General features: G+C 50.3%; 1 protein-coding gene across 1 annotated transcript; it reads left to right on the forward strand.

Moving 5' to 3' along the window:
• Window positions 1-2,253: 2,253 nt before the first annotated feature.
• On the forward strand, window positions 2,254-17,384 carry FLCN (folliculin). The gene is made up of 11 exons (XM_018572630.1): window positions 2,254-2,558; window positions 3,630-3,776; window positions 3,925-4,146; window positions 5,082-5,242; window positions 6,362-6,453; window positions 7,731-7,921; window positions 9,249-9,362; window positions 10,610-10,733; window positions 11,334-11,462; window positions 15,260-15,365; window positions 17,007-17,384. The coding sequence occupies exons 1-11, from the start codon at window positions 2,310-2,312 to the stop codon at window positions 17,206-17,208; spliced, it is 1,737 nt and encodes a 578-aa protein (XP_018428132.1). The 5' UTR covers window positions 2,254-2,309; the 3' UTR covers window positions 17,209-17,384.
• Window positions 17,385-17,832: the final 448 nt, after the last annotated feature.

Raw genomic sequence — 17,832 nt, forward strand, 5'->3', positions numbered from 1 at the left:
GTGTGGGGGGGGGGGGGTTGTTGAGATCATACGCTCAATCAGCTGACTCGTCCCGTGCAGAAACCCAAGATGGGGATCAAACCATTCTATCCAGACTGATGGGGGGAGCTACGGAACGCTTATGTTATCCCCCTCGTCAGTTTTCTCTCTGAAAACATGAGTCGCTTATTGTTTTACTCTCATAAGACTGAAGATATTATTAAATTGTAGATATTTAACGTATATCACGGTTTTTGTGAGAGCTGCCCCCCCTCCCGCTTTACAGGATCTATGTGATCGCCCAGCCAGCAGGAAGTCGGGGACTGTCATGTGATGTAAACATGGCGACATGACAGGTGGGTGTCTGTGTGTTGAGAGCTGGGGATAAGGGGGGCTTAGTGAGGCATTGGGGGAATAATGCGGGGCTGTGTGCTGAGAGCTGGGGATAAGGGGGGCTTAGTGAGGCATTGGGGGAATAATGCGGGGCTGTGTGCTGAGAGCTGGGGATAAGGGGGGCTTAGTGAGGCATTGGGGGAATAATGCGGGGCTGTGTGCTGAGAGCTGGGGATAAGGGGGGCTTAGTGAGGCATTGGGGGAATAATGCGGGGCTGTGTGCTGAGAGCTGGGGATAAGGGGGGCTTAGTGAGGCATTGGGGGAATAATGCGGGGCTGTGTGCTGAGAGCTGGGGATAAGGGGGGGGGATACGTGAGGGCCTGGGGTAATAATGGGGGGCTGTTGGGAGAGCTGGGGATAAAGGGGGACTTAGTGAGGGGCTGGGGGAATAATGGGGGGGCTGTTGCGGGTACTGGTGTGAAGGGGGCACTTAGCAGCAGTTTAGTGTTGGCCTGTCTGTGGTGAACTACAAATCCCAGACGAGAACTTCTGTTGTTCATAGCTGCCAGATGTGTCACTCTGACAGGTCTATAAAATATTTCATTCTATACAAAGGGTACTTGCACTAAGAATAAAATATGGGGGCTGCCAGTGCTGACCGCCTTCTGGAAATGTTAGGTGTCTGGCTGTCGTGCTGATCCTCTGGTTTCAGTACTTGAAGTCCCTGACCTGGAGCAACAATGCCAGTCAAGCCTCCTGACTACATGCTTGTTATGGGTCAGCGAGATGTGTAACCAGAAAAGGAAGATGGCTCTATGTATTTTTTTTTTGGCTCTATGATATCTACATCGCTCTGTTTATAGTTTTACAGGTGCAGCTTTTCTCTTCTATAGAGTAGCAGCCCTCGTGTGTCTCTTTTTTTTCCCTGTAATGGTAAACTGTGAAGGATTGCTGGGCCCATCTATATTATATGATTGAAAGGTTGCTGCAGTGAGACCCCTGACTTGGGTGCCCTGCACTATGATAACCTTAACTACATCCGGCAGTGCAATGCAAGGACTTACCAACCTATTCAAAGGTACACCTGCATTGCATTGTGGGTGCAATCCTCAGCACTGGAACCCAGAAGTCTTCTCCTGCAAGGCCCCTGGGTATAGGTGTAATTCTCAGCACTGACGGAGCTGAACCCCAGAAGTCCTGTTCTGCAGGGCACCTGAGTGTGGGTGTGGTCCTGTCCACTGACCGCACGGTTTAGTCCAAAAGACTTCTCTTGCATGGCACCTGATCCCCAGCACTGGCAGCGGCGAAACCCAGAAGTCTTGTCTTGCAGGCACTTGAGTATGGGGGTGACCCTCGGCACTGACAGCACAGTTTAACCCGAGAAGTCATGTCCTGCAGGGCACCTAGGTGTGGGAACTATCTTCAGCACTGACAGCGCAGAAACAAAAATGTCTTGTAGAACCTCAAATCATCTCTGAATTGGTACTGGCACTGTCCTTCCTTCTGGAGGGGGGCTACTTTTGTTCCCCATGGTCCCTGTGTGTGTTGTAAAGTAGTCACCACTCCAAGCTCACTCCCGGGCTGGACTACAATCTCATGTTTAGTTTACTAGTTTGTATGGAGATTGTAGTCAATCACAGGAGTGAGCTTGGAGCGGTGACTACTTTACAACACACACAGGGACCATGGGGAACAAAAGTAGCCACCCTCCAGAAGGAAGGACAGTGACAGCTCCAATTCAGAGATGATTGGAGGATCTACAGCCGAGTGATACACAAATAAGATACATTTTTGTTAATAGTTAAGGAACCTGAATGTATTAAGATTTAACTCCTGAGTTTAGTGTCACATTAATTAAAAAACATAAAAAACGTATTGTACTGTTCTAGTTTTTTATTTGTCTGCTGACTTCATTCTGTGAATCCCCCCTCTAGATCTTTTAAAGTCTGTGAAGCTGGCAGAGTCTTTGTAGCTTGGTGGATCCTCGGCTGTAAAAATGAACGCCATCGTAGCGCTGTGCCACTTCTGTGAGCTCCATGGACCACGCACTCTTTTCTGTACAGAAGCCCTGCACTCTCCTGTCCCCCAGGGAGCCGGCTGTGGGGACAGCTTGGGTCTGGGGGAGCAGGTGGAGGACGAAGAAGGGGGGATCCAGATGAGCAGCAGGATCCGATCGCACAGTCCTGCGGATGGAGCAAGTGCAGGATCCAACAGCCCGAGGCTTAGGAAATCTGACATGTGCGAAGTGAGTAACAAGGAAATGCGTTCCTTTACTATGGGCAGTACTTCAAGTAAGCATTTCCTAAGAGAAGTACAGGGGCTGCAAACGCTGAAAGTACTAGTTACCTGGCTGTGTCTGGCTTTAGTACTTTGGATGATGCAGAACCAGCGCACAGCAGGTGAAGTCTAAAGCTCTGGTCCTTATACTTGTTCTGGGTCTGTGGCTCTCTGCTTACACCTGGGGAAACAGCTAATACACAAATAAATACATATGAGAGTTGTTTTCCATGCCAAAGAGTTTGTGTCTCTGCTTATCCAGTTCAATGTTCTCCTCATGCAGTACTAACATTTATACAGCTCTGCCACACAGCACAGCCCTGTCCGGCAGAGGTGGTGCCCTGATTTTTCTCTGCTGCAGTTCAGTAAGGGCCCGTTTACACCAGATGCAGTGCTTTCCGGCCTGATTCTGGCCAGAACGCACTGCATTGCGGCCGACTCACTTTTTGGTGGGGCAGGAGGAGGCTGCAAGCACTATTTCTATTGGACCGAACCACAGGCATAATGTGCCTTGCGATCCCGTGCGGCCACCCCCCCGCGACCCCGGCCGCAATGCGAGGCAGTGCGTTCTGGTCAGAATCAGGCCGGAACGCACTGCATCTGGTGTAAGTGGAAGGCCTCGTTTACCGTTCTTGTCCCTCCCCCAGCCTGTGACTGGACAGTGAAAGGAGAAGCAGCAGACTGATGAGCTCATCTCCGTCTCTCTGCTCCCTCTTCCCATTAGCACGTTCCTTGGGATAGCTGTGGTTTGCTCTCAGCCTTCCCCCACCTTCACCCATTGATAAAATGTCTTGTATTCTATTCACACAATATAAAGCATTCTGTGACTGGACAAGGGGAGAAGAAGGGTGGCTATTGAGGAACATTTTAAATGACATGTTTGTCGCCTGCGTTCAGCTTTAATACAATAACAAAAGTAATAAAGAGCAAGAATGTAAAAATGTTTAAAAATGACACTGCGATAATATCTCAATGCTATGTACAGTCTGAAAATACAAATGTCAGGTCAATACGGTCTTCCCTCTGTTTCTGTTTTCAGGGTTGCCGGTCTTTGGCTGCCACACATCCCGGTTACATTAGCCATGACAAGGAGACATCCATAAAGTATGTCAGCCACCAGCACCCAAATCACCCGCAGCTGTTCAGCATCGTACGGCAAGCCTGTGTACGCAGCCTGAGTTGTGAGGTAATAACCTGATTAGAGATCGCATACTGTCATGCAAAATATCCACAGTTTGCAAAGAAATGCTCCTAGGTTACACAATCCACACCCAACCTGTATGTGATTGCTTAACTGTGTTGTATATCATAGCTGTGTCCTCTGCATTGTCCAGGTCTGCCCCGGCCGCGAGGGTCCCATTTTCTTTGGGGACGAGCAGCATGGCTTCGTTTTCAGCCACACCTTCTTTATAAAGGACAGTTTGGCACGAGGCTTCCAGCGCTGGTACAGCATCATCGTCATCATGATGGACAGAATCTACCTAATCAACTCCTGGCCCTTCCTGCTGGCTAAGATCAGAGGGGTGATAGACGAACTACAGGGGAAGGCATTGAAGGTGAGTCCAAGCTGGACTCTAGGCAAGCAGATGAATACAGAGGTGAAATACGTATATGGGAGCTCTTTTACCTCCCAAAGGATTTGTATTTGCTGTATGTCTATCCAGTCCTGAATTTACACAGGTATGCCACCCTGCACAGTCCTGCCTAGCAGGACAGGAGACCGGATTTGGCTCTGCTGTAGCACTCCTGTAACACTTACAGGCCTTGTCCTTCCCCGAATCTGTGAGTGGTCAGTGAAATGAGAAGCAGCAGACTGGTGGGCTCATTTCCCTGCCACTCTGCTCTCTCATTCTAGCAGCATGTTCCTTGTAATGAACTGATTGGCTCCTTGCGCTGCTCTACGGGGACTGCGAGAGACTGACACCAGGTCAAATTCAGGTAACTGAACTGCTTGCATTTAAACAAATACATTTAATGATTGAATACAGAGCTGCCTAAATTTGTGTCTTTTTTTTTATCTGCAAGAATTATAAGCACTTTTGTTGAAATGTCACAAGTGTCATGGAGCCAACGTTTCAGGGCCACGTATGGTCGCTTCTTCAGGGCATCACTATGTCACCCTGAAGAAGGGACCCTGCGTAGCCCCGAAACGTTGGCTCCGTGACACTTGTGACATTTCAATAAAAGTGTTTCTACTTCTTGACCATATTATCGAGTGCTGGTGACTTCTATTACTAACTGAATTTCACAAGCCACCATCCGTGTTGTCACTTCAAGCACTAAACTTCCATGAAGGTCTACATGCTGTATGGCGTGCAGGTGACTATCTGATATTTAATTTTTATATATATATATAGCTGCCTGAAGTTTAGCATTAGGAATCGTGGCGGTCTGCTTCTGTTTTCTCCACGTGAGCAGTTAGTCACACCGTGTTTGATTGCTATGTACAGTTTTTCTTTAAATGTCAATCCTTTGCCCACACTTTCTGCAGGTATTTGATTCGGAGCAGTACGGATGCCCACAGCGCCCTTTAAGAATTAACACGGCCTTCACGCCATACATGCACCAGAGGAATGGAAATGCAGCCCGCTCCCTGACTTCGCTCACCAATGATGACAACCTGTGGGCCTGTCTGCACACTTCTTTTGCATGGTAGGTTGGTTGATTGGTTTCTGAATCTCGGTGCGATATTCATCAAACCCCCTGCAGACAAAATTGGGGTGGGCAGATTTGACAATCATGCTTCTGTGTCACATAAGCCGCTGTAAAGTTTGTATCTGGTCTGCAAAATGGTTAAAAAGCAAAATCTGCTTAAAGGAGAATTATGGGGAAAGTGAAAAGCGCTCATCCCCGTAATTCAAGCAAACCTGTGACACTGAAGCAGTCACAGGTCCGCTCTGCTGATTGGGAAATCAGCAAACACATACCGCCGATCGCTGGCTTCCCGATCCTCTCCCTGCAGATAGCGGTGACTGTCAGTCACTGCTCCCCGCAGAGATCCCCCCCGCCCCTCTCCGTTCGGGGGAGGGGACGGGCACTGCTGGCTCTACCTTTAAAGAGGCAGAGCCAGCTGTCAATCAGCCAGCGGGGTAGATCTCGACAGTATTGTCGGGATCTGTCCCCGCTGCGGCGCGGTTCTGTGCTATCAGCATATAGCGGGAAACAGCCCACTATATACTTTTTAGAGTTTTGGGTCACTGGAGGACATTAGTATATGTCCTCCTGTGACCCTGACGAGAACTATGGCCAAAAAAGGTTACCCCATACTTCTCTTATAATGTAGAATTTTCACCCAAACCTTTTGCTTTGGATAGAGTGGGGAAGGGTCAGAAACCATGCAAAGGGCGGCCATAGTTCTCCAATTCCAATTGCCAGTTGGACTCAGTCTTTGGTGACAACTGTCTATGGTTGGAGTTAGCCTCACATTAGGGAGATTTACACTCCCTTCCTGTTACATATCTGGGTGAGGAAGTCAGGGGAAATCTCCCTGATGAGGACACAGCAATATAAATCCAACAGAGGTTTTTACCCTTCTAGACTGTATCCAAAACTAACTAAGCTAATGGGGTGGGAGTCACACATGTCAATAGAAACCTGCCAGGAGGCACCAGTCTATTCAAGTTTTGGCTTTAGCTACATTTTAATCTACAGTTCCCTTTGAATACTAGTTCTTTGTTCTTATCATGTATAGTATATAGCATTAGTGTCAGGATTTCTTGCACTGTATTTCAAAGTGTATAGCTGTTCTAAGCTTTCATTTGTCTTCTGCAGGTTGTTAAAGGCTTGTGGGTGTCGCCTTACTGAAAAGCTTCTTGAAGGGGCCCCGACAGAGGATACTCTGGTGCAGATGGAGAAGCAGGCCGGTAAGTGTCAACCTTCCTGTTCATGTAGTGTGTTTTTTTTATCTCTAGTATCCGGGGCCGTCCCTATAATTTCCCTCAGGCAGCATTGACCTCATTGGGTCAAGTGGGGCCTGCTGCCCCCTGTCCGGCCAGAGTATTCCAAGTTGCCAAGAGCTCTTATCAACTTTTGACGCTCTGTTCGGCATCCCACCCAGCTCACGGATGTCGCTGGTTGCGCAGCTCCTGGCAACCAGTGAAGTCAGTGAGCTTGGCTGGATGACGGACTGGAGCCAGTGCAGCAGTGCCCCACCAACACCCATTCCCCCTCCCCTCCCAGTAATGTGCACCACCAGCGATGCCAGATCATGCAAGTGTTATGTGAAAAGTTTCCTTGCTATTCTTGCTCTTTGGTTTTGGAAAAATCACATTTGCTACGTATAAATTTTACCATTGGACTGGTGCAGGGATTGTAAATGTATCACATGATTTAAGCTGGCCATACACCTTAAAGAAGAACTCCAGGAAATCTAAAAATGAACCCTTGCAGTGGGGCTACCCCCGCACTGCAAGGGTTAACTGCTCATCTTGGTCTAGGGGTAATAATAAAGAACATATACTTACCTGATCCTCGGTCCTGTGGCAGTCAGCGCTCGCCTCTCTTCCCCTCCGCTTTAGCTGGGGAATGTCTCTATGTCATTAGATGTGATGTCATGGATCCTCAAACCTCTGGAACCCAGGGGAGAAGAGCCAAGGGGACTGGTCTACTAGCCAAGTGGGACTACAGATCAGGTAACTATAGCCCCTAGACTAAAATGAGTAGTTAACCCTTGCAGTACGGGGTAGCCCCACTGCAAGGGTTAATTTTTTACCTTTACTGGAGTTCATCTTTAAGCGGGGCTCAATGAGAGACATCACTCGATTCCCCCACCTACACTAAACAGCGTGATGGAGTAATCTTCCCTGCCGGCTATTGTTTTCAGAAAACGGACACCCACAGCTGTCAGAATACCCAAACTGTGACTGCGACTGATGGGCTACAGTCACTGTTCAGCCACCAATCTTCCACTTTGGAATTTGACTTTTGTCAAGCCGGGTGGTTCCAGCTCTTTGTAAAGTCCTCCCCCTAAGGCCTAGAAATGACTGATCTACTGGCAAGATCAAGAGGAAACAAAGTTATGTTACAGAGGAGGATTAGAACAACAAAGGCTGCTGTGTTATTGCTAGTGACAGATTCCGACATATGTGTCATTTTTATTTTTGCCCATAGTTCCATTCTAAGCTTGCTCCTTTGCTTGCAGACCTGGAGGAAGAGTGTGCAGCCTGGGAAAGCCACGAGGATGAAGAGGGAAGGCCGTGTCCCATACCTGACATCTTGGAGGGGAGAGAACTGTCAAAGTGCCCCACGGAGTCCTCTGTGCTGTCAGATTGTAGCTGGAACATCCCAACTCACAGGACCGCGGTGTTCCGATCTCTCCGCCACATGAGACAGGTGCCATTCATGAACAGTGACCATTACCATTTGCAGCAAGGGGAGGCTCCATGATTGTTTCAAAGATCTAGAAAACACTATTATTGATAAGGCTGATCTTCAAGCAGATATATAAGGACACAGCTCAGTATTCATTTATATATTATTGACTGTTTTTTGGGGGGATGCACCAATACTAGTATTGGTATTGGTGCCGATAACGAGCATTTGGGCTAGCCAGCCAGCTTGATGCTCATTGGCCGGGAAGCCGACTTCCCAACTAATCAGCATGGAGCCGGCCAAACAGTATGGAGCCAGCTTCCTGGGCAATCAAGAAGCCAGGAAGCATGTCATTACCTGCTGCCCGGCTTCTTGATAGCCCGGGAAGCCGGCTACATGCTAGGGGAAGTACCAGTATCCGTACTCAATATCGGCGAGTGCCAAAATATAAATATCAGTACTCGTTGTTGATACCGAAAAACTGGTATCTGTGCATCCCTAGTTTTTTTTTGTTTTTTTAATGTAAGCAGTATAAGTACCCGAATTTAATTTGGTATCTGTCTCTTACAGACACCATACAGCAGAGCTTAGAATAGGAAAAGGAAAAACAGTACAAGGAGCAAGCTGAAAGGTGGAGAAAGCAGATCTGACAGGGAGATGAGCTCATCAGTGTGCTGCTTCTCCTTCACTATCCTGTCACTGACTGTGGGAGGGACAAGACCTGTTACTGAACTACAGCAGAGAAAAAAATAAGGTCTTCTCTCCCAGACAGGGCTGTGCTGTGTGGCAGAGCTGTATAAATCTTAGGACCAGTGATGTCACAAGGGGGTGCCACCATTGGACTGGTGACACCAAAATGACTAACAGTCATTTTGGTGTCACCCCTTATGAAAAGTCGGGCACTCGGTCACAGACCGAGAGCCCAATGGTGTCAGGAGAGAGGAGGGGACCCGGCGGCATACCTCATCCCGCCGGGTGAACGTCCCCTCCTCTCTCTGCCGGCGTCCATCACCAAGATGGCTGCCGGCAGGCGTCAACAAGACGACCGCACATGCGCGAATCGCGCACGCAAGCAGCTACGTCACGCGGGGTGTCACCCGGTCTCCGCTCTGAGTGACACCCAGCCTCAGGATGCCCTTGCTTAGGACTGCACTGGGAGAAATACAAATGCTTTAGCAGTTAAAACAACTCTTGTATATTTTATCTGTGACTTTAGCTATTTCCTCAGAGTTTAGCTTCATAAAAGATTTGGCCATTCAATGAGTATTGGACCAGGAGGGCCCCAGATGCAGGTTTATGCAGAGAGGTATTTTCATAGCGCTGATCTCTAATTGTTGCTTTCCTTCAGGTGCTCGGCCCGTCTGCTTTCCGTATGCTGGCCTGGCATGTTCTGATGGGAAATCAGGTCATTTGGAAAGGGCAGAACCAAGAGCTCATCCAGTCAGCCTTCGATGTGCTCCAGGTATGTCATTTGTTCTGTTGCAGACATCCGAGTGTAGGATGATGTAGAACATTATTATAATTACTGATTTATATAGAATCCGGTTCTGATACAGTAACATTGTGATGTACACATGAATCACGTGGAGTCCGGCAAGATTTTCTGTTGCAATGGTTCTTTTAGTTTCAGTAGGTATGGTTGAGCACTACACTGAATCGGAATCACCAATTAGAGAAATGATTCCAATAATGTTAATAGTCGGTTACATTGCAGGCACAAAGGGTACATTTGGTGTAGTTTATTCCACAGAGAAAGTCAGCTGAACAACAAAATGCTTGAAAACTAATATTTGGTGTCAAACACCAACCTATAAAAAAGAATTGGTTATATCAGAACAAAGAACAGCAAAGTATAGAGAGAGGAAGGGGGGGGTTGGGACGGGTAGGGAAGGAGTTGCTCTATTAGATTAGATAGCAGTGAACATCCTATCAAAGTCGGAGGGCATGTAGTGTGTGACCAGGGTGTCCAGAATTTGTGCATGAAGTATTGCTGATAGTTTCTCATTCGCCAAGCACCATGACTTGTGTGATGGTTGGCACATACAGTAGCTGACTTCCATGCCTTTGCCAAAGTCTGCTTAGCCGCAGTAAAAAAAAAAAAGTTAAGAGTTTAATTTGGGTGTTACTGCATCCCACAGGTTTTGGGTTCAGTAAAGCATCCCAAGAATATTTCCAAATGCTTCTACTCAAGAACTTCTATGTATACGCCGGTAGACAGCGACCCAGAAATATCTGATTGATTTTTTTAGGCAATACCACCAAATGTGTAGGAGTGTGCCCATGTCAGTGCATCACTGAAAGCAGTGCAGGGAGGCCCCTTGTACAGATTAAGCTATCCTTTGGGGGACCATGTACCAACCATAGCATTTGTTTGTAGCTGGCTCCTATTGCCATTAATTTGATAGAACAGGAAGCTGTAGTGTACCATAGACTGGGATGGTTGGAGTCGATTTGCTTTTGGAGTTCTTCTAGAGTGTTATTCTAGTAGGGACATACAGCAGAGATCCCCTTTTCCTGGAGGAATTTTATTGACAAAGGTGTTCGACTGGGGTGAATAGGCAAAGGTGTTCAACTGGGGTGAGTGGTTTGAAGGAGCGGGGAGTACGATATGAGGATGAAAATGTATATTTGAAGGTACATAACAGTTTCAGAAGCTGGCAGTTTATAGGTTTTTGCAGAGCAGCTAATCTTTTCTCTTGTCTCGCTTAGGCTATGCTTCCTGTGGGCTGTGTTCGTATAATCCCTTATAGGCAGAAGTATGAGGATGCCTATCGATGTAACTTTCTGGGATTGAGCCCACAAGCTGAGATTCCCCCACATGTGCAATGCTCTGGTAAGTTTGTCCTACAATACCACCTCCTATGTAAGACAACAACACACGTTATAGGGTTATATCTAATTACGAGGATGTGGGCATAGTGACTCTCATGTATTTATAATATGGGAGACTGACGGATTCAACATTAGGCGTCCAACAGGGGCTGGAACAAACAAATCTGGGAAAGCTGATATAATGGTAAGTAGTTTACAGCTGAACTCCAGGAAACAGCCAAGTTTTCATTTATAATCCCCTGATGCGCTTCAAAAGCGCCCTCACTGCTATACAATGATCGGTCACTCCACACCATGAACTGCATTTTGTGGCCCATTTATAATATGCAGGCCAACGTGGAGAGTCTGTGTTACATCAAGCTTAACTCATAATTAAGAACTCCGTGATTGGAGGAGAAGCCGGTCACATGACCTTAACTGTGCTTTTTAAATGAGCTGTTTTGTTATAAGAGCACTGCTATGGCCACGGTAACACTATACCCTTGCTCTGTACATGACCTCCTTTTGTGTTTTCCCTTTAGTTATGAACCATAAAGCTATCCTCAGACAACCCAGACTTGGCAAACTCATCTAACCTGTCATGTTTTCTTTCTGATGGCAGAATTTGCAGTCATGATCGACGTCCGCACCGCCCCTCGCAGCAATCTCTACCCTGTTCTGTTCGATGATGAACCTCTCAGCAAGTATGAGTTTGTAGTGGCCAGTGGGAGCCCAGTAGCAACAGATCGGTGTAAGTACACAAGCCGGGTAAATTGTAAGTCATAATCATTAATAGAACTGAGAAAAAGAAAAAAACGCACTTTCCCTTCCGTGAGCTGAACTCCAGGTTCACGCTGAATGCATGGTTGGAAAACTATAACCCTGTGTACATTACTGTTATATCAACCAACCTTGAGCAAGCTGCCATGTATACCAGATAGGCTAAAAAAAATCCATTGAGTATCACAGGAAGTCTTAACCTTCGGGTTATACTACCACTGGCAGGAGGATTGGGCACTGGCAAACCAGAAAAATGGGGGACACCCCTGGATAACCTCTCCCATGCATGCCTCAGTTTTTTGCTAGTGCACTAGGAGCATGTAAGAGGTAACCTTATACTAGCTTTTTTCTTCAGTTTACCTCAAGATTCTCTACTCCATTTGCTTGAGCTGGTCTCTACTAAGTATGGGCTCGGGCGTGTTCGCTGCAGAGGGCTTTCAAGATCCTGAGCCGTGACAAGCCGTATCCAAACTTCACTTTAAACCGGGGCATGCTGGTAGCAGGAGGGATTATAGGGGTTATGGGCCGGCACACTGGTAGCAGAAGGGGTTGTCCTGGGCCGGCACACTGGTAGCAGGAGGGGTTAACCTGGGCCGGCATGCAGGTAACAGGAGGGGTTATCCTGGGCCGGCATGCTAGTTAGCAGGAGGGGTTATCCTGGGCCGGCATGCTGGGAGCAAGAGGGGTTATCCTGGGCCGGCATGTTAGCAGGGGGGGGTTATCCTGGGCCGGCATGCTAGTTAGCAGGAGGGGTCATCCTGGGCCGGCATGCTGGGAGCCGGAGGAGTTATCCTGGGCCATGGCATGCTAGTTAGAAGGAGGGGTTGTCCTGGGCCGGCATGCTGGGAGCCGGAGGGGTTATCCTGGGCCGGCATGCTAGGTAGCAGGGGGGGTTATCCTGGGCCGGCATGCTAGGTAGCAGGGGGGGTTATCCTGGGCCGGCATGCTAGGTAGCAGGGGGGGTTATCCTGGGCCGGCATGCTAGGTAGCAGGGGGGGTTATCCTGGGCCGGCATGCTAGGTAGCAGGGGGGGTTATCCTGGGCCGGCATGCTAGGTAGCAGGGGGGGTTATCCTGGGCCGGCATGCTAGGTAGCAGGGGGGGTTATCCTGGGCCGGCATGCTAGGTAGCAGGGGGGGTTATCCTGGGCCGGCATGCTAGGTAGCAGGGGGGGTTATCCTGGGCCGGCATGCTAGGTAGCAGGGGGGGTTATCCTGGGCCGGCATGCTAGGTAGCAGGGGGGGTTATCCTGGGCCGGCATGCTAGGTAGCAGGGGGGGTTATCCTGGGCCGGCATGCTAGGTAGCAGGGGGGGTTATCCTGGGCCGGCATGCTAGGTAGCAGGGGGGGTTATCCTGGGCCGGCATGCTAGGTAGCAGGGGGGGTTATCCTGGGCCGGCATGCTAGGTAGCAGGGGGGGTTATCCTGGGCCGGCATGCTAGGTAGCAGGGGGGGTTATCCTGGGCCGGCATGCTAGGTAGCAGGGGGGGTTATCCTGGGCCGGCATGCTAGGTAGCAGGGGGGGTTATCCTGGGCCGGCATGCTAGGTAGCAGGGGGGGTTATCCTGGGCCGGCATGCTAGGTAGCAGGGGGGGTTATCCTGGGCCGGCATGCTAGGTAGCAGGGGGGGTTATCCTGGGCCGGCATGCTAGGTAGCAGGGGGGGTTATCCTGGGCCGGCATGCTAGGTAGCAGGGGGGGTTATCCTGGGCCGGCATGCTAGGTAGCAGGGGGGGTTATCCTGGGCCGGCATGCTAGGTAGCAGGGGGGGTTATCCTGGGCCGGCATGCTAGGTAGCAGGGGGGGTTATCCTGGGCCGGCATGCTAGGTAGCAGGGGGGGTTATCCTGGGCCGGCATGCTAGGTAGCAGGGGGGGTTATCCTGGGCCGGCATGCTAGGTAGCAGGGGGGGTTATCCTGGGCCGGCATGCTAGGTAGCAGGGGGGGTTATCCTGGGCCGGCATGCTAGGTAGCAGGGGGGGTTATCCTGGGCCGGCATGCTAGGTAGCAGGGGGGGTTATCCTGGGCCGGCATGCTAGGTAGCAGGGGGGGTTATCCTGGGCCGGCATGCTAGGTAGCAGGGGGGGTTATCCTGGGCCGGCATGCTAGGTAGCAGGGGGGGTTATCCTGGGCCGGCATGCTAGGTAGCAGGGGGGGTTATCCTGGGCCGGCATGCTAGGTAGCAGGGGGGGTTATCCTGGGCCGGCATGCTAGGTAGCAGGGGGGGTTATCCTGGGCCGGCATGCTAGGTAGCAGGGGGGGTTATCCTGGGCCGGCATGCTAGGTAGCAGGGGGGGTTATCCTGGGCCGGCATGCTAGGTAGCAGGGGGGGTTATCCTGGGCCGGCATGCTAGGTAGCAGGGGGGGTTATCCTGGGCCGGCATGCTAGGTAGCAGGGGGGGTTATCCTGGGCCGGCATGCTAGGTAGCAGGGGGGGTTATCCTGGGCCGGCATGCTAGGTAGCAGGGGGGGTTATCCTGGGCCGGCATGCTAGGTAGCAGGGGGGGTTATCCTGGGCCGGCATGCTAGGTAGCAGGGGGGGTTATCCTGGGCCGGCATGCTAGGTAGCAGGGGGGGTTATCCTGGGCCGGCATGCTAGGTAGCAGGGGGGGTTATCCTGGGCCGGCATGCTAGGTAGCAGGGGGGGTTATCCTGGGCCGGCATGCTAGGTAGCAGGGGGGGTTATCCTGGGCCGGCATGCTAGGTAGCAGGGGGGGTTATCCTGGGCCGGCATGCTAGGTAGCAGGGGGGGTTATCCTGGGCCGGCATGCTAGGTAGCAGGGGGGGTTATCCTGGGCCGGCATGCTAGGTAGCAGGGGGGGTTATCCTGGGCCGGCATGCTAGGTAGCAGGGGGGGTTATCCTGGGCCGGCATGCTAGGTAGCAGGGGGGGTTATCCTGGGCCGGCATGCTAGGTAGCAGGGGGGGTTATCCTGGGCCGGCATGCTAGGTAGCAGGGGGGGTTATCCTGGGCCGGCATGCTAGGTAGCAGGGGGGGTTATCCTGGGCCGGCATGCTAGGTAGCAGGGGGGGTTATCCTGGGCCGGCATGCTAGGTAGCAGGGGGGGTTATCCTGGGCCGGCATGCTAGGTAGCAGGGGGGGTTATCCTGGGCCGGCATGCTAGGTAGCAGGGGGGGTTATCCTGGGCCGGCATGCTAGGTAGCAGGGGGGGTTATCCTGGGCCGGCATGCTAGGTAGCAGGGGGGGTTATCCTGGGCCGGCATGCTAGGTAGCAGGGGGGGTTATCCTGGGCCGGCATGCTAGGTAGCAGGGGGGGTTATCCTGGGCCGGCATGCTAGGTAGCAGGGGGGGTTATCCTGGGCCGGCATGCTAGGTAGCAGGGGGGGTTATCCTGGGCCGGCATGCTAGGTAGCAGGGGGGGTTATCCTGGGCCGGCATGCTAGGTAGCAGGGGGGGTTATCCTGGGCCGGCATGCTAGGTAGCAGGGGGGGTTATCCTGGGCCGGCACGCTGGTAGCAGGAGGGGTTATCCTGGGCCGGCACGCTGGCCTACAATTTTTATGTTTGTTGGTGTCCAAGCCTCCTGTAGGCGACATAATAACTCGAAGGTGAAGACCTCCTGTGTCTCCAAGAGTTTACAGTGAGTACAAATATCCAATTTTGATTTGTAACAGTGGGCAGCACCTAACCCTTCCCCCGTCCCCCAATTGTTCTGCAATGTTGCTCTTCTTTTTATATTCTGATAAAGTTTTTAGTTTTGTATCCTGAGGATTTTGAGAGAATATGTAAATTTGTATTTCTCCTCCTGGCAGGTGGACTGACCATCCTGAACAAGATTGAAGCTGCCCTGAGCAATGAGAACCTGTCTATGGATGTGGTGGACCAGTGTCTGGTTTGTCTGAAGGAGGAGTGGATGAAGTAAGAGTATTCCTTATCTAATATACAGGGACAGGGGCTGGATTAAGGGGCGGGGGAGGGGGGGATGCTGCATTTTTCTTTTTTTCAAGTAAATTTTTTTCTTTACAGAAGATATTTTGTGATCCTGAAAGGAACCTTGTAACTTCCTGCGTACTTGTACTTAAAGCAATTATCCCTGTTAGGTTATGGGAATGATAAGAGGGGGTAGGTTTTGTAGTCCTAACACACACACTATCTTCTTAGGGTGACAACTCCTCCATAGATAGAGTGCATTGAGTCAAGTGTTGTCACCCTAGGACAGGAAGTGTGTTACTGGCAGGATCACCAAGTGAAAAAAAGTAGAAAAACTCTAAAAAGAGTTTTTTTTTTTATAAATAACTAATGCGCATGCTTTTTGTTGATGACTTTCACTTTAGTAGCCAGAGTCTGCTTGCTGCTTTTGTCAAAGCGCCTCGGTCTGTGAGAGGCACAATGACAGTTTAGACCAGGGGTGGGCAACTCCGGCGCTCCAGCTGTTGTGGAACTACAAGTCCCATGAGCCATTGCAAGACTGACAGTTGCAGGCATGGCTTCCAGAGACAGAGGCATGTTGGGATTTGTAGTTATAGCACAGCTGGAGGGCCCGGATAAGCCCAACCCTGATTTAGATGGCAGGTGCCTGCTGCTTTTGTTTGCAAACAATGTCATGTGGTCGCCGTGGCTTCATAGTGATCACATGACTGAGAACCGTGATGATTGTTCCCTGACTGTTATATCTGATGACATGGCTGTCAATGGAAGGTTGCTGGCTCTGCTCTGGGACCTTTTATTAATACATCCTCAGGCATTGATCAAGCCAGGGTTAGTGTGAGGCTTATGGCTACAGGATGGGTTAGTGTTGAGGTACAGGGAGGGTTAGTGTGAGGCTTATGGCTACAGGATGGGTTAGTGTTGAGGTACAGGGAGGGTTAGTGCTGAGTTACAGGGAGGGTTAGTGTGGAGGTTACAGGGAGGGTTAGTGTGGAGGTTACAGGGAGGGTTAGTGTCGGGGTTACAGGGAGGGTTAGTGTGGAGGTTACAGGGAGGGTTAGTGTCGGGGTTACAGGGAGGGTTAGTGTGGAGGTTACAGGGAGGGTTAGTGTGGAGGTTACAGGGAGGGTTAGTGTTGGAGTTACAGGGAGGGTTAGTGTTGGAGTTACAGGATGGGTTAGTGTTGAGGTACAGGGAGGGTTAGTGCTGAGTTACAGGGAGGGTTAGTGTGGAGGTTACAGGGAGGGTTAGTGTTGGGGTTATAGGGAGGGTTAGTGTCGGGGTTACAGGGAGGGTTAGTGTTGGAGTTACAGGATGGGTTAGTGTTGAGGTTACAGGGAGGGTTAGTGTTGAGGTTACAGGGAGGGTTAGTGTTGAGGTTACAGGGAAAGTTAGCATTGGAGTTACAGGGAGGGTTAGTGTTGGGTTTACAGGGTAGGTGAGCATTGAAGTCACCGGAAGGGTTAATGTTAGGGTTACACGGAGGGTGGTACAGGCTTTAGGATACTGCGGCAACCTCTGCTTGAAAAACTCTGAGCGTCGATCCCTCGGCACATCATTTTCTCAGACAGAGGCCCGTCCGTCTCTCCACCTGTGTACATACCTTGTAACCGGGTTTCTTTGTCTCCTCAGTAAAGTGAAGGTTCTGTTTAAGTTCACCAAAGTGGACAGCCGCCCTAAGGAAGACACCCAGAAACTGCTCGGCATCCTGGGAGCCTCCGAGGAGGACAACATCAAACTGCTGAAGTTCTGGATGACGGGACTCAGCAAGACCTACAAATCGCACCTGATGTCCAGCGTGCGCAGCCCCACCTCCTCCGAATGCCGGAACTGACTTCCTCGGGACCGCGGCCCAACAAGAGCCTTAAAAAAGACTGAGCTTCTGCCAGCGAAATGCAATGCAGTATTATGGATCCCCGACGCATTTTATCCTCCGTCTTCCAGAGGCCGAATACAAGGATTTATTTATTGATGTAGACGATGTATTCCCGGCTTCTTTCTGTACAGGATTGGGAAGAGTATGAACCATAGAAACCCACTCAGTGATTTGGGTCTCAGCATTTAAAATACACAATCCACCATGATCGGCAGATGGCTAGGACTACCAACCTGCCGCTGTGTGCGCTCATCGAGGCAGTCCGTCCGCGAGCATCCGAGTCAAGTGCCAGGACCGCGCTGAACTGCAAAGACAATACAGGAATATGACCTTATTCTAGATCTCATTTCCTATTGGACAACAAGATGTGTTTTCAAAGTGTATGTAACAATGAACTTCTTTTAGAGACTGGCGGCTGCCGGAAAGGTTTGACTGCTTGCAACTTTATTGTCCGGGACAAACAAATACTCCCTACTTGAGATCTCCTCCCCTGATGCATTTCACCCACAACCTGGGCTTAAAGTGAACTCCGGAGTTTAACACTAAAAATACATTTAAGTATCCTCTCTATTAACAACAATG

The sequence above is a fragment of the Nanorana parkeri genome, unplaced genomic scaffold (assembly GCF_000935625.1).
Source record: "Nanorana parkeri isolate BGI_ZX_2015 unplaced genomic scaffold, ASM93562v1 scaffold2090, whole genome shotgun sequence".
Classification (NCBI taxonomy): Eukaryota; Metazoa; Chordata; class Amphibia; order Anura; family Dicroglossidae; genus Nanorana; species Nanorana parkeri.